Source organism: Lycium ferocissimum, chromosome 10, assembly GCF_029784015.1.
Source record: "Lycium ferocissimum isolate CSIRO_LF1 chromosome 10, AGI_CSIRO_Lferr_CH_V1, whole genome shotgun sequence".
Classification (NCBI taxonomy): Eukaryota; Viridiplantae; Streptophyta; class Magnoliopsida; order Solanales; family Solanaceae; genus Lycium; species Lycium ferocissimum.
In genome coordinates this window covers 14,849,235-14,872,351 of record NC_081351.1, presented here as the reverse complement: position 1 = coordinate 14,872,351, position 23,117 = coordinate 14,849,235, and the positions used below count along the sequence as shown (strand labels likewise).

General features: G+C 36.1%; 1 protein-coding gene across 1 annotated transcript; it reads left to right on the top strand.

The window, feature by feature from the left end:
* The first annotated feature begins 2,247 nt into the window (after positions 1-2,247).
* On the top strand, positions 2,248-3,016 carry LOC132034635 (uncharacterized). The gene is made up of 2 exons (XM_059425020.1): positions 2,248-2,515; positions 2,679-3,016. The coding sequence occupies exons 1-2, from the start codon at positions 2,248-2,250 to the stop codon at positions 3,014-3,016; spliced, it is 606 nt and encodes a 201-aa protein (XP_059281003.1).
* The last annotated feature ends 20,101 nt before the right edge of the window (positions 3,017-23,117 follow it).

The window sequence follows — 23,117 nt, the reverse complement described above, 5'->3', positions numbered from 1 at the left end:
CTATAGCGATATTGCCATAGCGGCACATGGCCCGCCATAGCGGACTCAATGAACATGGCTGACCACTGGCGGCGGTTAACCCACCGCTATAGTGGTACCGCCGCAGCGGTGCCATTTGAGCAGTGAGCTCGACTTTTGCCCAGTTTTTCACTCCATCACCCAACATTTCATCCAAGGCCTCACAAACACAAACCAAACATGCACATATATATAAAAATGTCATACGAATTCACTCATGGCTTCGGAATTCCCAACAGAGTTCTAATTTCCTACGTCACCCCCCGACGGACTCAATACAAGTAAACAACAACCACAACAAGTCAAGTTTTTAGTTCTTAGACTTATAAACTCGAGTTTCTATTAGCTCGTACTACCCTAGGGAAGGTTCTATTTGGTGGGGTGACCCTACATTTTCCATAATGACCTGAAGGGTCGTTACATGTGATAAGAAAAATAAGAAGAAGAAAAGAAAATGGATGGCATGAAGAAAAAGAAGAAGAGGGGAGGGCTGTCGATGGAGAACATAATGTATTTTTGTTATCGATTTTAACACGTGAAAAAATTTCACCAAAACAGTATTTGATTTGCCAATATTATGTTAGCAATCTGTATTTGATAATCACATAAACAAAATCTGAAAAACAAATGTATAAGGAATAATTCGAGCTCATTGAATTCACAGTGTTTCCTTAAGGAAATTATTCCCCTCGATGTACCCGAGGTTATGGAATATATCATTCCAGGATAGAACGAATTAACTCATCAGCGTAGCGGTACCTTAAACCTCGGTGAACAACGAGCACAATAGGCCGCAGCAAATCACACAAAATATAGTTGAAGTGCAGAAAGAAGGAAAAAGATAATCAAAATTTTCGTAAGTAAAATCAGATGGAAATTACTAAGTATTTATAGCCAACAAAGTAAAGGAATGAAGGGGTGTGAAGCCTTTTTCATGAAAAGGTGCAAAGGATCATTTTTCATTCACACGTATTCGTAAAATCCTAATAATCCCCCACATGAATGGAGAATAGCTCTATGATAAAGAAATGCACGGAAAGGTGTGTGAGTTGCAAGTAAAGATTAATTGCATCTGGATAAGTAGCTTTCCCTTTGAACTTTTCGTAGTGAACATATGTCGGATATACTCGATCAATCGACAGAGTTGAAAATTTTATATATGCTAGTCACTCATCAAGCGAAAACTATTCAACTAATTCGTGTAGTAATATTGCCATATATAAAATGAAAAGGATAAATAGTTAGCAATTCAAGACAATTGCAAGTCTTTTCCACAAATTTATGCTACCCACGTATAGTTACCATGAAGCTCAAGCAGCAAGTTGCTTGGTAAAGGGAAAACCATAGGATCCTCTTCTTTCTATTTATTTAACCAACAACATGCAAAAAATGACACATTAAACACGTTCACCATAATTCAAAGGAGATAAGTAATTGTTGGAAATTATTACATATAGAAATACCAATGAGAATTAATCCTAATTAATACTCTCTCTGTCTCAAATTATTTGTCGTGATTACTAAAAATAGTTGTCTCAAATTATTTATCGTTTTAGAAGTTCAAGGCACAATCAATTATTTCTTCCGCATTTTACCCTTAGTAGAATTTCGTCATTAATGAGATAACACATAAATAGAGTAAATATTTAACAGAGAGATATTATAACGTACACATAAATAAGAGTAAAAGTAGTCAAATACCCATCCTAATTAATACGGAGTATTTTGTAACGGGCGTGTAAAACAAAAAAGCGAGAAATAATTTGAGAAGGAGGGAGTAAATGAGTAAGAGTCAACAATTGTCAATAAAAGTAAAAAAAGAGTTTTAGATGTAAAAATTCAATAAAAAGTACGCCATTAAAGAGTTGTCTTCGAGCTAGATTTTCGTAACTACTTTGGTGCAATAAAAAAATGAAATTCTACTTTAAAGATATAAGGAATCACCAAAAATCTTCTAGAGCACTCAAATAAAAGTTTCGAAAAACTCTTAAATATATTTACTCAATAGCTTTATAGGAACATAGAGAGAATGGATCTATGCGAATGGATCTTCATAGAGCAAGTATTAACATAATTGAAATTCCAGCCAAGTTCATTGGGTGGATAATGTGTTGCATGAAGACAGTGAGCTACTCAATTACAATTAGTGGAGAATCAACATAGCCATTTGAGGCTGCAAGGGGCTTGAGGCAAGGGGATCCTGTGTCCCCTTACCTCTTTGCAATTGCAATGGAGTATTTGAGCAGATTACTTAAAGAATTGGAGGACAACAAGCAATACAAGTATCATCCAAAATATGCCAAGATTAAACTAACCCATCTTTCTTTTGCAAATGACCTGTTGCTATTTGCCAAAGGTGACAAACTTTCTATCCAGCTATTATATGACAAGTTTCTGGTGTTCTCTCAAGCCTCTGGACTAAAAGCTAATATGGCCAAAAGTAGTGTCTATTTTGGTGGTGTGGCCAGAAATGAGCAAGAAAACATCATACAACTAGGTATCACACTTGGAGAATGGGTATCACACTTGGAGAATTGCCTTTCAAATATTGGGTGTGCCCCTTGCTTCAAAGAAACTGAGCATTTTGCAGTGACAACCATTGATAGACAAAATAGTAGCAAGAATATCCTCCTAGACAGTAAAACAATTGTCTTATGCAGGTAGGGTGCAACTAGTCAAGACTGTGATCTTTGGGTTACCATCATATTGGGCACAACTATTTTTGTTACCTGCCAAAGTGTTAAAGACCATAGAGGACTACTGTACAAGTTATATATGGTCTGGCACCACTGAAATTACCGAAAGGACACTGGTGGCTTGGAGCACAATGTGTCTGCCAAAAGCAGCAGGGGGATTACACATTTTTGACTTGAAGAGTTGGAACAAAGCTGCAGTTGCTAAAGTATGTTATGACTTAGCACATAAGGAGGATAAATTGCGGATATGGTGGATCCATGCATATTATGTGAAGGATGACAGCAAGCCAGTTGGATGGTAAGGAGGATCATAGGAGCTAGAGTCACTCTTCAGCAAATACAAGGGAACCCAACAGCACACGGCGAGAATCTGTCATGACCCAACCCTTCGTGATGGCACCCACACTAATCCCCTAGTGGGCGAACCATCCTCTTAATCAATTAATCAATCGTTTAATCAATTACAACTTAAATGACAACCACACCAATAAATATAAGTCTAAGTCATGCCATAGATAATAGAAAATGCGGCATACTACTTATTACAATCCCAAAATCCGAAAGTCATTGTATAAGGACTCGAATCATAAAACTGTCTAAGAAGTACATAAATGTCTGAAAATAACAGAAATGTCTAGAAATGAAATAGGAATCAATAAGAACAGATCTTCAGGATGTATGACATGGATAGGAGCTCATCCTCGGATCTGTTCAGGAAGTAGCCTCAGGCTAGATGTGAGGTCTAAAAGACGTCTCTGTCACACAATCTGCACTCAAAAAGGATGCAGCAAGGTAGCATTAGTACAAACATAATGTACCGGTAGATGTCATAGGCCAATTAAGATTAGTATCATGCATACATTTGTAAAACCAGCAAGATAAATAGATAGGAACAACGACATTTCCACAACAATAACAATATCAACAATACCGATCAACACTGAATCACAAAAATAAGATGATGTCCTTGTGCAATGCAATCAATGATAAGTATCTCAACCATACACACATGCTAAAGGCCTTGTTCGCATGATTGTCATGACCCGCAAGGGACCCATGGTGTCCATGTACCACTCGCTTCGGAACTGACCTCGGATCACGAGCCAAAACTAGGCCACATCCCCATCTCCCGTCAAATGTGCCTTATATATATGTTTGTATACCACAATGGATCTCAGAATATGGTTCAAGTCCAGAACCCAATTTGAAGCACCACTCCAATGTTAGCATGATCAATCAATAATGTCAATGTCAAGGAAGTGCAAGTCGGAATCCATAAGCCATAACAAGTCTCAAATAAATCAACTCAACAATAGCATGAATCATACAAGCTATCTCAATTAACACAAAAGAGTGTGCATATATATATATGTGTGTGTGTGTACATACATATATATATATATATCAACCCCCTTCATTCCAATAACACAGCAAATACACCTCATGGTTCAATACATAAAGTAATGGAGACAAGCCCACATAATCAGAAGTCATACTAACCTAGGTAATATCTATCCAGACTTCATGTCTGAAAGCCTAATCATTCTTTCTCCCATCAATCCTACTATATATACAATCTACTAATCCAAATCTAGCTCAAGTAAGCCGTGAACTACCTCAAAGCGTTAACTGGAACAGCGAGCTACTCCAATAGAGCCTTCCCTTTACATAAAGCCTCAGAATGCTCAAAGTCTAGCAATAATAATGCTAAGTAAGAAATACACCAAATAATTGGAAGAAGAATCGATTTGGGGAAAAGTACCCAAAATACCCCTAACGAATGAAATGGGTAAAACCGGAAATTAAGGGTGAAATTACCCTACCATTAGTCCCAAAATCATAATCCTCACATTCATGGGTTTCTAATCACTTCAGACCCTTCAATTTCATAATTTAGTCAAAACCCCCAAATTTGGGTGAAACCCTAAGTCTCAAAATAGATTCATAAATTTATATAACAACTCCATCCTAGAAGGTGTTAACCTATACTTCTAGATGATATAAATAGAGAATTAAACAATAATAATCAATTCGAGTTAAGGTTTCATGATTTAGAATTCTATGTCTTCAACCCACCATTTCTAGTACTTGAACTACCATGGGAACTTAATAAGTAAAGGAAAATGAACAAGATAATTGTTAAGAACTTACCTTCAATGATGATTCCCCAAAGTTCTTTAATAAATCTCCTCTCTAAGCTCTTAGGATAGCTTTTAGGAGTGTTTCTACTAATGAATTCGGACTTAGGAGAATAAATGGGATTCTGTTCCCGTCATTCCGCCATGACGGTCACAAGGATAGCCATGGCGGTTAGACCATCCACTATGGCAGATAATCATTTAATGCCAACATCTCATCATGGCGGTCGAGACCCTGCCATGGAGGTACAAAGCCCGCCATGATGATCACATCAGAAACAACAAAAATCTGGTTTTTACAAGCCTTTCTCGAAATCCTGACATCCATCCGAGGCCCCATATATACAAACTAGATATGCACACACACATAAAAACATGCTACAAATTCACCCGTGGCCTGGAAATTTACAACAGACGCCTAATTTACCATGTCGACCCCCAAACGGAATAAAACAAGTTTCCAACCAAGTACCTAAAACGCAACCAAATGCCTCTGGAACCGAACCATTCACCCCACTAAGTCATAATCGACCCACCGGACCTCACGGAGTCAACGGAATTTCGAAAAAGGCCCGTTTATCTAAAAATCAACTATTGGTCAAATACTTTCACTTAAGGATTCTAAATCCTTCAGTTTTCACTAGACTCACTTAAAGTCTCCGTAATGGATCAACAGGGCTAAAATGATCAAAACGCACATAACATAGGTAACCATCCCAAAGTCCCTTGGAAGCACTTGATGTTTAAAAATGAGGCTAGACCAAAAGCAAGATTCACTCTTTGGGTATATCTTCATGACCATTTGAATACAACCAAAAGACTAGCCAAATGGGGAATTGATGTAAACCTGGATAGTGTACTATGTGGAGATACAAGGGAAACCAGTAAGCATCCATTTCTGGAATGTGCTTATGCTAAGAGATTATGGCAAAGGCTGATGCGATGGGTGAAACAAAGGGCATAATTTCTATCAGGAGGGAACTTACGGCAACATGACATTTGGAAGCTGACCAAAGGGAAGTCCAACACAGCACAGATCATAAAAATGGTCTCCACAGAATTTATTTATGCCATTTGGACTGAAAGAAACACCAGAGTGGTCAAGCAATTAGAGAGGGAAACAATAGCCTAACCAGAGAAATAGCTTGCAATTGCAATGTTAAAGCATCGGAGAGGATTAGAAGCGTACTACAACAGCTTTCCTTTTAATATACTCAGATTAGGATCTGTAAATAGCTAATGCAGTAGTGATATAGTACTTATATGAACAAGAAGCCGAGATGTAGCTTAGCTGTGGACCTTAAAGGATTACTTTGCGATTAATAAAATGATTAGTTACCAAAAAAAAAATAAAAAAAAATAGAGAGAATAACATTAAGGAACTGAAGAGAGTGAAACATGAAGTACCAAAACATGAATATGAATATTTCAAGTGTAGATTTTCTGCAATGGGATAATGAAAGAACATGCACATTAATATGAGCTAATTACATAGCACATAAACTGGTCATCGGTGGTCCTCACGGTAAATCAGACGAATTCCTAATACCATAGTCTAAACCCTAGCATTATGCGATAGAGAAAAAAGCGTAAAAAATACCAGGAGTTCTATCTCTAGTATATCTAATCATATACTGTAAGTATACATACATTTTAGAAGTGAGGGTTAACAGTAATTACAAAAATTAATGAGTATATTTTTTATAGTGGACTTTTGGAGCACCCGCTATGTAGACTCTAGTTCCCAAGATACAATAACATTTTTTTCAAGCAAATTAATAAAAAAATAATGCGGCATAAAATAAAATGAAGAGAGTTATAACTAGTCAAATAGCGAACAAAATTTTCATTTTAGCTTCTATTTATATCCAAATATAAGTGGATAGTAACAAGCCAATTGTATGTGAAGAAAAGGGCACGAGAGTTCTTAAGGGCACCAGAGTTCTTTCATCAAGCTGAATTGAAGGATGAGTGTGACGAAATTTTTAAATGGAGTTATTAGAGGGATGGATGGGATAAGAGACTTCGCAGGAAGACTACACATTGGCGTATTAATTAGGTTTGCTACTCTTAGCGTACTTTTTTTGTTGAGAAAATTATTCAATTTCACAGCTCAAAGTAAAAAAAAAAAAAAAAAAAAAAAAAAAAAAAAAAAAACTATTACAACTTCATCTTATAACTCATAAAATACCACTCGCTCTATCTCATAATAAGTGTCACTTTAGCCAAAAAAAATTGTCCCATAATAAGTGTCACCTTATGAAACCAAGACATAAATTGACTAGTTTTTTCCTATTCTACACTTGGTCAATAAAGTAACATCTAAATGATGATTAAAAAGGCCACATAGTAACTAGATAATATTGGATTCTCAATGTCAAAAGGTCTACTTCTTGTGCATGCTCTAATCAAAAGGTAAAAGTAATTTATTTTTATTATATAGGGGTAATTTGGTAAACTTCACATTGGATTATTGGTTTTTTAATATGCTTGTTTTTGGCTAAGGTAACACTTATTATGGGATGGAGAGAGTATCAATTTTCTTAATTCTTTTTAACAAAATGGGTAATGATTTCTTCTTTTTGCTTTGTGCTTCTCTTCATTTGTTTTCTTCGCTTCTTCCTCCAATCAAGGACACTGCTGTACATTTGCCTATGCAATATAATGATTTTGGGGATCGTTAATACTGTTGACTGTCACAAGAAATCTCCTAATCTAGGCAAAATATATTCTATGCTATGAAAAGCGAAAATACAAAAGTCTAACAGTTGTAATCAAGTGTCTGGTACATCTTTATGTGTCTTTGACTGCTTGGTATTTTTACATAGGCTAAGTTTAGCATGAAAATTGAATATTTTCGTAATTGGATTTGTTTCTAGTGGGGTGGTTGTTGTAACAGATGGGGTATATCTTTTGATGTTTAGTTTCGTACATAACACCATTTGGTTGCCTGGAAAGTGAAGAAGATGAGCTAAAACTCTATTGAACCTAACTTAAACTTAACTTGAACATTCAGGTTTCCGAAATTAGAATTTGTTGCGAAATCTACCACATATATATCAATTCCTTTTTTATTTGGGAGTATTAACTACATCCCAATTCTCTTTGGTGAGTACGGAGTAAACTACCTCATGTATGTGATTTTCCTCATAGCTGCTAGTATTGAACCTCTGATTTTCGTAAAGCAACTTATTGTGTAATTATCATCCTTTTTTCTTCTAATGGCCATTGCTTAAAGGTATTTAGCGTTGTGTTTTTACTTATGTTGCCCGTACTTTTCAAATATATCAATGGGTGTATGTTTGATCTTCTGAAAGAAAATGATTTTTAGAGAATCTGATACGGGTACAACAACATATTTGAAGAGTTCGCGCAATATAAGTTTTACCTAATGCATGTTTTATAAGCAGACAATTTCATCAATATGGGGGTGGGGGGGGGGGGGGTCATGTGCGGTTTGGCCACTATGTTGTGTTGGTTTTTAATTTTTCTCTCAAGACAAGTAACTTTTTTGCGGGACATAAATTTATATTTTCCCATCATAATATCTCACATTATTTCACAAATTATGTCTCACGCCCTTAACAAATTTATGCACAGCTAGGCATAAATTCAATTTTAAAGGGCAAAAATTAAAGACCAGCCCATTAGAAGGGATAAAATTAACGAGCAGCCCCATTTAAAGCATTTTTTTTGTGCAGATTGCCCTTCAAAGGCACTGGTCTTTAATTTTTGCCCCTCAAATTGCTAGTCTTTAACATTTGTCCTTCGCCTAATACCATGAGATTTGGGGTTCGAACCCCGGCCTAGTAACATAAAAAATCACAAGACAGAGTTTCGTAGCAAAATTAGGCCTATTCGGGTAAAAGTTAGGCCTTAAGGAAGAGTTTTGCAAAATTCCTACTGAGTTAAGAAAGAAGAAGAAGAAGAAGAAGAAGAAGAAGACGAAGAAGAAGAAGAAGAAAATTACCTTAATTCAAACCTCTACCATAAGGTAGAGTTTTACCTTATGCCAAAAGGTAAAATTCCCCGTCTTAAGCAAGGTAGAGTTTTATACCGAGTTTGAGGCAAACTTTGTCAAGGTAGCAACCGTCGAAGGCTCATTTTTGCAAATTCAAACTCTACCTTGTGATTTTTTTTTTTTTAAATTTTTGACTGAGCGAGGGTTCGAATCCGGAACTAAAAATTTTTAGCGAAGGAAAAAAATTAAAGGCCACCAATTTGAGGGACAAAAATTAAAGACCACCCCTGAATAAGGGTAATCGTGCAAATTGCCCCATTTGAAGGGCAAACCGTCAATTACTTCATATGGGTGGTATACGGGCATGGCCCAAACAGAGACACTTGATAAAGTTGTAGAGAAGACTTCTAGAGTCCCCTTGCCTTAATTAATATATATAGTTTAAAAAGTAAGAGTAAAAAAACTCTTTAAAATCAACAAGTCTTCGAGTGAAACAGTCAACATCTCCATGCATCATCTTTCTAAAACTAAGCATTAATCTCAAACTATTATACAGTTCGTAATATCTTATATACAGAGGCGTATGTAGCACATTGGGTGGGGGTTCAATTGAACCCCAAACTTTCTCAAATAGTAATTAAAACAAGAATAATTTATCGGATAGATAAAACAACTTATTTTGTGGGATCGACATCATTTTATACTATACAATTCAATACATACGAGTTTGAAATTTTATATACACTAGTTACTCATCAAGAGAAAAACTATCCAACTAATTCATGTAGTAATATTACCATATATAAAATGAAAAGGTTAAATAGTTAGCAATTCAAGACAATTGCAAGTCTTCTCCACAAATTTATGCTACCCACCTATAGTTACCATGAAGCTCAAACCTCAAGTTGCTTGGTAAAGGAAAAATGTCACGCCCCAAAATGGAAAAAAGAAGTGGCACGACATCCGATGCCTGCCAACCTGCACCGAGTGGATTGATTTAGTGTACTACCCTTTTCTTACCCATATACCCCAATTCAATTAATTAACATCAATATTAAATGAGTAAGCCGAGTGAATAACATTAAATCAACATGCTCGTTAACCAAGTCATAAAAGAAAGATGTTGTGCGCAAATCCAAACAGATACCCATAACCCAAAAGTATATCTATGGAGCCTCTATAAAACCATGAATGAAATAATAAAGTTGCTAGACTAACTCGCACTATACCAAAAATGAAAATAGAACTATGTGACTCCCACGATCTCAAATGTGGGCTCACCAAAAGTATGAAGCTGTAGGAATCCTAGCCCGTACGTTGACCACCTTGCACCTGACCCTCTGCTAAACCTAAAAACATTTAAACAAAGGATGCTTGAGTATTGAAATACTCATATATGCGTCATAGCCACCAACCATGATAGAGCAAGAGTTATACAGGTATATAGAAAATACGAAAAAGGCTCAAATATGCCATCGAACTTTTGAAAATGGCTCATTTATGCCACTCATTAATAGTTTGGCTCATTTATGCCATTGAACTATCGAAAATAGCTCATTTATGCCATTCACCAATAGTTTGGCTCATCTATGTCATCGCCCGTTAGCAAAATGACTCATCCATAACATTTTTCATTAACGCTGATTTTATAATACTAGATATGACACGTGACCTCTAATTAGAGGTTTTCGTCGATTAATTAAACCAGCCCAATTTTAAATCCCAAATTAATAAAAAATCCAACTCATACACCTTACCCACTCATAACTATAATCTAGTTGGAGGCCACGTGTCATATCTGGTATTGTAAAATTGACGTTAATGAAAAAGGACATGGATGTAACACCTCGTGCATTCAGGCTAAGATTTGACTCGTAAGACGGGGGTATAATTAATCCAATTTGAGTAGTGTATAAATGGTGTTTGAAACCCAATCAAGACATGAGAAGAGTCCTTGAGCAAAGGAAAGTTGGAAGCTATCTTATGGAGCGTGTTTTCAAGTGAGTTTGCACCATATCTCAATTAAAATGAGTATACGGAAAAATCTATAAGGAATTTGGGAAAATTTCCTTCTTAAAAGTTGTAAATCTTTGAAATATCTTTCCAACGGTATATTATAGAGGTCAAATAGACATCTGTACAAAAAGTTATGCCCATTTTACTAAAATAGTGTTCTGCCGATTTACGGTGGAATTCACGGGCCGTAAAAATTATACGGGCCGTAGATTTGGGCCGTAAAACTGGTCCAGAAAGCCCAAATCACTGTAATTGATTTACGGTGGGATCTAAGGACCGTAAAACTTTTACAGGCCGTAAAATGGGGCGTAAAACAGGTCCGACAGCAATTTTAAAACTTCATTTTAAGGCTTTTTCACTTCATTCTTCACATCCCTAAGCCCTAGAATGACCTCCTACCCTCTTCCATCATCAAGAACACGAAGGTAAGCCTACTCTAATCATTCCAAGTCAATACTAATATATATCGTTGTACTCTAAATAAGAAATCATCATTCCTAACCTAGGGTTTTCAAGAAAACCCATCTCAAGGTACAAGAATTCAAGATTTTGGAAATCTTCTTCAAAGTTCAAGTCTTTAATTCAAGTTTTGGAGCTTTACCAGGTGTGTAGGGTTGCTATATATGTGTGGGAACATCATTATTCTTCCCCACGCCTCTTCTTCTATAAAAGGATAAATCTTTACGAAAACTAGGGCTTTTAACCATGTTTATGATAACCCTAGGTCCATATCCCATGATTATATTATGTATTGAATTATTATTAATTCTTCATTGAGTTCTTGATATTTCATTATGATTATTGAGAATCTGTCCGAAATCCATGAAAACTCATACTTTGCATCTCATGGGTTCCTACATGCAAGTTATGAATCATTATGTTATTTTCAAGAAAACACTCTACATGATTTACACGTTTTCATGCAAGTATATTATGTAACTATAATGTTCAAACCCATGTTTTGCAAGCTATTTGATATGAAACCGTGTTTATGTTATATCACTTCAGAACATGCTTACAAGTTATTTCATGACACCATGTTACAAGTCATTTCATGAAACCATGTTACAAGTTAATTTTGTGAAATACATGATTACAAGTTATTTCACGAAAATCATAAGCTTCTTAACCAACTATATCATGTTCATGTTTTTGGGAGTTGCTTAGTTAACTGAGAAGGCTCAGTAAAGCCTGAAACTACGTAGCCACCGTAGGATAAGGGTTGTCAGCAAGGAGGCAACACCTTCATTATGCAGTTTGGATCCTTACATGCTTATTATTATTATTATTATTATTATTATTATTATTATTATTATTATTATTATTATTATTATTATTATTATTATTATTATTATTATTATTATTATTATTATTATTATTATTATCTCATATCCGGCAAGGTGTGAGTGTTACTGCACAGTAGGATGCAAGTACCGGATCATGTTGTCGGTTATATTATAGCACTCCCCATGTTATATATATATATATATATATATATATATATATATATATATATATATATATATACATGTATTTCCATTGATTTACTATTTTCAGACTTTACTTCCGCTTCATGCTCATGTTCAGGTTATATTCAGTTTCAGTTCATGTCTTATACCTATATTATATATATCTATATGTAATTATGTCCATGTCAGATACTCATGTTCATGACCAGGTTTCAGTTTCATTTTCAGCCCTTATCATGTTATTTCATGTCCCATGTTATTTCAGTCAGTTGCTTTACATACTAGTACATTCAATGTGCTGACATCCCCTTTTTATTGCCCGGGGGCTTGCATTTTACGATGCAGGTACTAATTTACAGGACGGCACATCTCGCTCATGGGACAAACATTCGTATCGGCTTACGGACGATCATTCTCGTAGGACAACATTCGTATCAGCTTATTGGTGAGCCCCATCTCATTCGGGGTCTAGTCAACTCTTTATTTTATGATTAGCTATGCATCTAAGGTATGCTGGGGGCCTTGTCCCAGCGAGTATGTTTTCCATGTTCAGATTTATGTTAGAGGTTTCATAGACTAGACAAGTCATTTATGTCATGTCACACTTTCGGAGTCGTATAGCCATTTTGGCTCATTCATGTTATTTCCGCACTCATGTTTAAACAAATATTTTGATTAAGTATTATGACTTATTTTTTTTTTATAAAGGCTCATCATGCATTCACGTTATATTCCGCTCATGTTATGCCTCATGATGATTTAGTAAGCCATGTGGTTGGCTCGGTCACATGCAATAAGGCACCGAGTGCCGTGTTTCGCCCAGGCCATGGTTCGGGGTGTGACAAAACTTGGTATCAGATCCCTAGATTCAAGTGTCTTAGGGAGTCTATGAAACCGTATCCAGTGGGGTCACTTTTATATGTGTGTGGCGCCCGCACATATAAATAGTTGACCACAAAGACATTTAAGATTGTCTCATTTCTTTCAACTCTAGATCATGCATAAAGCTATGTTCTCAGAACTCACTCAGAGTCGTGTGTTATTTCCCGTTCTACCAAATACGCCTCGTCTCAATGGATGAGGAGATGCAAATCTAATCATTATCAATGTGTTGCTTTCAAATGGAGTCATCAGGAATTATTCTAACTCGTGCCAGGAAGCTTAGAGCAGTAAGTAACATTCTTTTTCCATCGAATTCTGAACGTATTGAATGCGTAAGCGTTGAGAAGGAAATTTGAGGCTCAAGACTTGGTAAATAGTGCATGGTGTGTTTATCAGGTGATAGAACCATTTGAAAGGCAAGTTACGATATGGTAGTACACGTAGGTTATATACCCTATAGAATAAGTTTAATTGGACTCTTTGACCATAGAGCTATAATATAAGGATGATGGTTCAGATTTAAGATCCCATGAGGTAACATGTTATGAAGTTAACCGCAACAGGCATAAACTCCTATGGTATTTTTGAGCAGGAAATAGCCTAAGAGCCAACCACCTGTAATACTAGAAAGTCTCGACTTTTTTTAAGGACATATATATTTTTGCCATATGATCTATGTACATGACTAGGAAGAGACTGATGCGATAAGAAAATCACGAGCCCAGACGATATTGAATTTTTTGTAGGGTTAGTTTTAAATTATTTAAGCTTATTCAGATCAGACCTAGAGAGTATGACGTTAGTAAATTACTACAAGAAGCAGATATTACTATGAGATAAAAGATATGACAATTCCCTCTTAGGTTATGTGATTAAGTATTTATCCCTGATGTGTATAGTATGATATAATTTTGAAAGTGTATAGGGAGTTTAGGGTTAGTTGTTCTAATTCCATATTTGAGACAGATGAAATTTCCATAAGTGTGATCCATGTCTATAGTTCGTAAAGATAGTATACAACCCCGTAATAGAGTCGATAAGGAGGAAAAGTTAGAAATAACCTTTGCTTCACTTTAGTACTCAGAGAAGAATTAGAGAATATAATGCTAGCAAGTGGTTAACAGAACATAGTGAGTAAGTTTGAATAGATATAGTGAATTAGAAATTTTCAGCAGAGTTAGTAAAAGTACGATTTGAGTTACTTAGTCAAATTAGCACTACTAAGTGAATAACTGTCTGAATACACTGAAGGCGTGTTAGAACCCAAAGGGTTTAAGTTAAATTTGAGGTATAGAAATGGTGAAAGAAGAAAACCATCTAAGCAAGAAGAGAGCAAGCTACGAAAGAAGAGCCTTTAAGAGTTATCGAAAAGAGTTTTCCCAAGACCGACAAAGCTAGTATGCCGCTTATGTATATTAGAAACCCGTTCATTTAAGTAATCCGATTTTTTCCGTAAGTAAGACTTGCTTGAAGTAAGCCGAAGAAATGAGTCGTTAGTATTTTAGAGGAAATTAGCGGAACCACTAGATGACCACTTATCGCTAACTCAAGAGATCCACAGGCTTTAAACGTCAGCTTTTGAACTAAGGGGGAGATCGTGCGATAAGGTGCCGATATAGATTATGTGTTTTGTAAGTTGATAGGTGTTAAGGAGATTATGTCAGAGGATCACAATTTCATGTAGCCAAGATAAGGTGCGTAGAATGCGATTTTTGTCATGCCCGTTGAGATCAAGTACTAGGTAATTATGTTATGAGATAAAGTTCTAGATCGAATAGCGGGTTTTAAGGGCATAACGGTTCCAATTCCAGAGTAATTCATGTTCTATGTGGTACTAATGCCCAGACAACTCTACTCGTGCCTTTCGCACCCATATCATGCCCATGTTAGAGATTACACTCCACGTTTAAGATACAAGAATTAAGACTTCATACGATAGTAAGCTATGTAAGGGAATGTCCTTTCATGTTTCGCACATCAGGTGTGCTCATGTCTAAAATAAAAAAATAAAAACAGCATTCAGGTCTCACGTATCTATCGTGATTTTATACTCATGTCCATGTTCTAGCATCTAAGTGCTTTTCAAATATGATGATGATCTTGACCCCTATGATTATGTTCTCCATGTTACCACATACTCGTGCCCCAATCCATTTCGCTATGCATTCCACTTATAACAGTATCGTAACAATGATTTTGTTAGATAATAATGAAGGTGAACCAAGATGGATGTCCTACCCATGATTCTATGTAATTCATGCTTATGTTTCTTTGGCTAATGTTTTAAATCATCTTGTAGCTTGGCACAAAGGATGCCCTTATCTTTTCCCAAGTACCTATGCCATTTTTACGTTCAAAATGACTTTCTACCCATGTCTTAGATGCTCGAGGAACGAATTATACATGCATGTAATCCATTCTTTCATGAGCCTTATTTATAACAAGGGCATTTACTCACGGTGATAAGAGTAAGATATGTTGAACCATGTCCTATTCTTTCGGTATATCTAAATTCTAAAGGTAATGTTTTATCCATGCCTTATGTCTCTGACCCAAGAGTGAGCCTACAATTGTACTCCACGCAAATCACACTTATGTCTTATTATTAGCTCAATACTCATGAAATCAGGTCCAGACGCCACGATATGCATCTATGATGTACTCATGTAAATGTCAAGTTGCTCATGGTCCCATGCCCCATGTCATGCTATTCACGTTTCATGCCATATGACTCACGTTCCCATGTACGCATATTCCACATTATGTCCTCCATGTACAAGGCACCATGTCATATCTGTTCTCTAAAGCAAAGTATCTCATGTGAATAGTACCAATAATTCATTTTCTCTTAGTCCTCTATAATTCGCTCACGAGAATGAGCAAGATGAGCTAAGGTATTCATAATCATGATTAACGGCCTAACAAGATAATCAGAAGTAAGGTGCATTCCTATATTCAAATAGATATCTTTTCATGTACCCTGTGGTACATATCTCAGGAGTATTCTACTCAAATTCGGCGTATTCATGTCATGCCTATGCTAGAGATTTATGAATACCTATGTTAGGATCATATTCTTGTTATACGACTCAACTCTGTCGCATTCACATTGAGTTGAGCTTATATTCAAAGCCTAAGTCATACTCCTATCTAATATTACCATGGTGACATATGAACGTCTATAATTAAGTCTCTAAGTATCCAAATCCTACCCACGCTTAGTATTCAACCCTCATGTTGTAACAATCATGTTTTCGACATTCAGATCCCATATTACGATATCCATTTTTACACGTATTCGTATCTCATGACAGTTTAGCACTCATGTATTCATGTCATCCAGTCTTCATGTATTTATGTCCCACGTCATACGTCTCACGCCCAGGTAACCATGTCATAGTCGTGCCTATTTCCAGTACTCATGTCATTCGTGCCTACGGATTTTCTTCCAAACCCCATGTATAGTAATCATGTAATCATTCAGCCAATACCCGTGTGTTCAATCCAGCTCAGTATTTATGTTAGCTACATTCAAGATTCAGTAATCACGTTATGTCACATCATGCGTACTAAGATACCATGTGAGTTGTGTGTTGGTACTTTAGTTAGCTGGCAGGCATTTGAGAAATGTCGTGAGGGTTCGAATTATGAAGGAAGTCCTGCCATAAATTTTATAGATTCCAGAGTTAGTAGCGATTCTTAACCACTAGTCATAAATCGAGAACAAATGTTTCATGATTCTCATTCATGTAGGTGCTACTCAGTTTCATGTTCCCCATGTACATGTTTTCATGTAATCACGTATTCAGTTCTTATGATCCATGACCATGTTCCCACGTAACCATGCCAAGCTCTTATGTTTTATGTCATGTTTATTTCATGTTCATGTATTCAAGCCATGTCCAACCATATTCTTAACCATGACCCATTATTCGAGGACGAATGATCCCAAGGGGGAGATATTGTAAAACCTCGTGCATTCGGGCTAAGATTTGACTCGTAAGATGGGGGTATAATTAAACCAATTTGAGTAGTTTATAAATGGTGTTTGAAACCCAATCAAGATATGAGAAGAGTCCTTGAGCAAAGGAAACCAAAGATTTCGAGCTACGGAATTTGTTTTCAAGTGAGTTTGAACCATATCTCAATTAAAATGAGTATACGGAAAATTCTGTAAGGAATTTGGGAAAATTTCCTTCTTGAAAATTGTAGATCTTTGAAATACCTTTCCAACGATATATTATAGAGGTCAAACAGACATCTGTACAAAAGGTTGTGCCCGTTTTACTAAAACAGTATTCTGCCGATTTACAGTGGAATCTACGGGCTGTAAAAATTATACGGACCGTATTTCAAAATTTGGGCCGTAAAACTTTCAAAGCCCAAATCACTGTAATAAATTTACGGTGGGATCTAAGGACCGTAAAACATTTACAGGCCGTAAAATAGGGCGTAAAATAGGTCCGACAGCAATTTTAAAAACTTTGTTTTAAAGCTTTTTCACTTCATTCTTCACATCCCTAAGCCCTAGAACGACCTCCTATCCTCTCACATCATCAAGAACACCAATGTAAGCCTACTCTAATCATTCCAAGTTAATTCTAATATATATCCTTGTAATCTAAATAAGAAATCATCATTCCTAACCTAGGGTTTTCAAGAAAACCCATCTCAAGGTTCAAGAATTCAAGATTTTGGAAATCTTCTTCGAAGTTCAAGTCTTTAATTCAAGTTTGGGAGCATTACCGGGTATGTAGGGTTGCTATCTACGTGTGGGAACATCATTGTTCTTCCCCACGCCTCTTCTTCCATAAAAGTATGAATCTTTACGAAAACTAGAATTTTTAACCATGTTCATAATAACCCTAGGTCCATGTCCCATGATTATATTATGTATTGAATTATTATTAATTCTTCATTGAGTTCTTGATATTTCATTATAATTATTGAGAATCCGTCCAAAATCCATGAAAACCCATACTTTGCATCTCATGGGTTCCTACATGCAAGTTATGAATCATTATGTTATTTTCAAGAAAACACTCTACATGATTTACACGTTTTCATGCAAGTATATTATGTAACTATAATGTTCAAACCCATGTTTTGCAAGCTATTTGATATGAAACCGTGTTTATGTTATATCACTTCAGAACATGCTTACAAGTTATTTCATGGCACCATGTTACAAGTCATTTCATGAAACCATGTTACAAGTTAATTTTGTGAAATACATGATTACAAGTTATTTCACGAAAATCATAAGCTTCTTAACCAACTATATCATGTTCATGTTTTTGGGAGTTGCTTAGTTAACCGAGAAGGCTTAGTAAAGCCTGAAACTACGTAGCCACCGTAGGATAAGGGTTGTCAGCAAGGAGGCAACACCTTCATTATGAAGTTTGGATCCTTATTATTATTATTATTATTATTATTATTATTATTATTATTATTATTATTATTATTATTATTATTTAATTCTCATATCCCTGGCAAGGTGTGAGTGTTCTGCTGGTAGGACGCAAGTACCAGATCATGTTATCGGTTATATTATAGCCCTCCCCACGTTACAAGAAGTTTTTATATATATATATATATATATATTTCCATTGATTTACTGTTTTCAGACTTTACTCCCGCTTCATGCTCATGTTCAAGATATATTCGCTTTTAGTTCATGTCTTATACCTATATTATATATATCTATATGTAATTATGTCCATGTCGTATACTCATGTTCATGACCAGGTTTGAGTTCGCTTTAAATGCCACTTATTATGTTATTTCATGTCCCATGTTATTTCAGTCAGTTGCTTTACATACTAGTACATTCAATGTGCTGACGTCCCCTTTTTATTGCTCGGGGGCCTGCATTTCACGATGTAGGTACTGATTTACGGACAACACATACGCTCGTGAGGGACGCATTCGTATCGACTTATTGGTGAGCCCCATCTCATTCGGGTTTAGTCAACTCTTTATTTTATGATTAGCTATGTATCTAAGGTATGCGGGGGCCTTGTCCTACGAGTATGTTTTCCATGTTCAGACTTATGTTAGAGGTTTCATAGACTAGACAAGTCAGTTATGTCATGTCACACTTTCGGAGTCGTATAACCTTTTGGCTCATTCATGTTATTTCCGCACTCATGTTTAAACAAGTATTTTGATTAAGTATTATGACTTATTGCATTTTATAAAGGCTCATCATGCATTCACGTTATATTCTGATCATGTTATGCCTCATGATGATTCAGCAAGCCCTGTGATTCGCTCGGTCACATGCAGTAAGGCACCGAGTGCTATGTTTCGCCCAGGCCATGGTTCAGAACGTGACAAAAGATGAGTCATTTTGGTAACGGGCGATAACATAGATGAGCCAAACTATTGATGAGTGGCATAAATGAACCATTTCCGATAGTTTGATGGCATAAATGGGCCAAACTATTGACAAGTGGCATAAATAAGCGGGTAATTCACAGAATTGACCTTATTTTGGGGTGGTCTTTAAATTTGGCCCCTCATATTTGTGGTCTTTAAATTTTGCCCCCCATATTTGTGGTCTTTAAGTTTTCCCTTCGCTTGGATACTTGATGTTCTGGGTTCGAACCCCTGCTCAGGTATAAAATAAAAAAATAATTTGGCAAGGAAGGGCTGGGGGGAGTGTATGCCGAATTCGGCATACAGTCCTTAAGTAAAAACTAAAGTTATGCCGGAGGGGGCATAACTTTCCTCGAGGCACAGTTTAGTTATGCCTTAGGGGGCAGAACTTTTCCTTAAGGAACTATGTCTTATGGGGCAAACTTTTAATTAAGGCATAACCAAAAGTATGCCCAGTATGCTCCATAAGGTAGAACTTTTCCTTAAGGCATAGACTTTGCCTTAAAAGGCAAACTTTTAGTTATGTCTTAAGGAAAAGTTCCACCTTATGGGGCATACTTTTAGTTATGCCTTATGGGGCACACTTTTAGTTAAGGCATAACTAAAGAATGCCCCATAAGGCGAAACTTTTCCTTAAGGCATAACTAAAAGTTTGCCTTGAAAAGTAAAATAAAATAAAATATATGCCTTAAAGCAAAGTCTTCCCCTTCCGGCATAACTTTAGTTTTTCCTTAAGGACTGTATGCCGGATATGGCATACACTCCCCCCAGCCCCGCCTTGTGATTTTTTTTATGCCTGAACAGAGGTTCGAACCCAGAACCTCAGGTATCCAAGTGAAGGGCAAAACTTAAAGACCACAAATATGAGGGGCAAAATTTAAAGACCACCCTAAAAGAAGGGCAATCCTCACAAAAAAATGTAAATGAGCCATTTTCGATAGGTCGATGGCATATTTGAGACTTTTCCGTAGAAAATATATCAAGTACATGAGAGATGAATATCATATACAGTTTAATTCATCACAACATATCGCGTGGATACAGTTTATAAATACATGCATGAGTGGCAAGCCAAGTGCAAAATTTAATTTATCAAAGCAAGGAAGAAGCACCAAGTACTTAGAACATATTTAGGATCTTTCTAAAGCTTCTCGAGTGTCAAATTATTTCATGATTTCAATGTCCATATCTCTAGTCTCATATTCATATGTGATGTATACACTCGGGATGCCATCTGCAAGGCCTGACGTACTCTCCCCGTCAAATAGGTTATGGTAAACCAGGGTACAAAACCCACAGGCCCGGTTATCCCTTTGATCGGATGAGCAATGGTTCATCGGGGTGTTAGAACCCATGGGCCCGATCATCTTCTCAACTGGATGAGAAATGATACAATGGGGTATAAAACCCACGGGTCTGATCATCCCCTCGACCGGATGAGCAAATCAGTATCAAAATTTTGTAGAAATCTTGTTTACTTTTAATTTCTCAAGTCATGGCCTTTTGCCGAATCCCTTTCACTAAATCAAGTTTATCGTTTCACTTGTATGTTGCAGATCAAAAGAGCGATTTCAGCAATTCCATCAAACAGTATGCTATGAATTTGTAATCAATAAGTCACATGACATCAAGTATATAATATAGTATGTCATACAATAACCACAAGAATCATGTAAACAACTTTAAATAGTTTTATAACTTTCAAGATTAGTCTTTTATGCCAATCATCTTCTTAATCCCAATCAAGGAGTAAACCATGCAAGCTTGTCTCACACGTGCATGAAATCTCATTTACATTATCATTCGAGTTCAAAAATAAATTTGAAAGCACACAAGCAACTAGAAGGGCTCCAATATCTCAAAGTAGTCTTTACATTACCAACTATTAGCTCCAAATGTCAAAGAACGAGTCGAACAACTCCAAACAACGTCAATCTAGCATAATATAACCAACTCACATCAATTGGTATTTGTTAACATTCAATCAACTCAAACATTATCCGTCTAAGGCTTAGACTCTAGCTAAACGTTTCAAAACGATCAATCCCAACTTTTTAAGCCCTAAAATCGTGTTATAAAACTTAATAGTCAATCAAAAAGTAAATATTGAAGTCATTAGGATCACCAAACATCTCAATAAGATGCAAAATTTCACTATTCATCTTCTTATCTTTCAAGAGCCCTAGTAATAATACCCATTTCAAGAACTAGTGAGAAAGCTCAATCAAATGGTGATTTCTACTTCTCACAATATCCCACATACCTATTCTGTAGTTGTATCCAAGTATGGGGTAGAAAACTTACCTCTTTCAAACCAAGCCCTGACTTGAGTTCTTATGGGTGAAAATCTCGTTGGAATCTAGCTAATCCAAATGTGTAATAATAATAATGTAGATGTTAACTAAGTTTAGGTAACACAATATTGGTAGGAACTTACTTGGATTTCTCAAGATGAGCTTTGACGAAGAAAGTTCTTGGAAGAACTCACGCTTTGCCCGATCGGATTTGGCTATCTACATTCCACAATATAGCAGGTGGAATTTGGCCCTTCTTGCTGGCGCTATAGTGTGTGACTTGCACCTTGAAATATCCCTATTATATAGAAATGAGAGTTGGGAAGGACCAACAAGGACGAACAAGGGCAAATATGTAATTTTGAAGTTTATGCATACACGTGTACTGCTTTTTATTTAATCCAACTTATTGAACGCCTTTTTGATCATCTAATTCCATCACCTTCTAGGCTTCTGCTACTATTGTCCCTTCCTTTCTCACTTACCTTCTTTATATGCACAATTTTTGATTTCTCTTTGGCCTAAATTAAACTGTGCTTGTGGAGCAAACCTCGATAAGCTACTCTTGGCTATCCGCATCATTTTTCATTAGGTTTTGATTTGGTTATGTTTCTCACAATTTATATAATATTAATAGTAATATGAAGAAGTTTGTGATTTAGGAAGAATGAAGAAAAGAATAATATTCAATATTGAAGAACACAAGAATAGAAGGAAGAACGTAGTTTTTGAGAGAGGATTTTATCTTCTTTCATTGATATAATATGATGAAGTTATCATATACAATACATGTTGATGTATATATATAGAAGATTAAATCACTAACTAATCCCTCTAATCTAACCTATATTCAGTTCACTAATCTGTGAACCTAATGGCCTCCTTAACTAACTTTAGGAAGAGTTAATAACTAACTTCCTGATTTCCAAAATTTACACTTTGACCCCTGATCTTTCTTCTTTGTTCTGTTCAACACACCCCCTCAAGCTAGGAACTGTGAATATATTGAGGGGTCCTATCTTGGAACATAAGTGCTGATGTTGTAGTCTATTTAAGCCCTTGGTAAGTATATCTGCTGGTTGGTTTGTTGTATTGATGTACTCAGTTTTCACAAGTCCTTGTTGAATTTTTTCCCTGATAAAATGAAGGTCTATCTCAATGTGTTTTGTTCTTTCACGGAAAACCTGATTTCGTCGCTATTTGAAACGCGCGTATTTGTCGTCGAATATCCGTTACTCGTAGTTGATTTTGATCCCAATCAC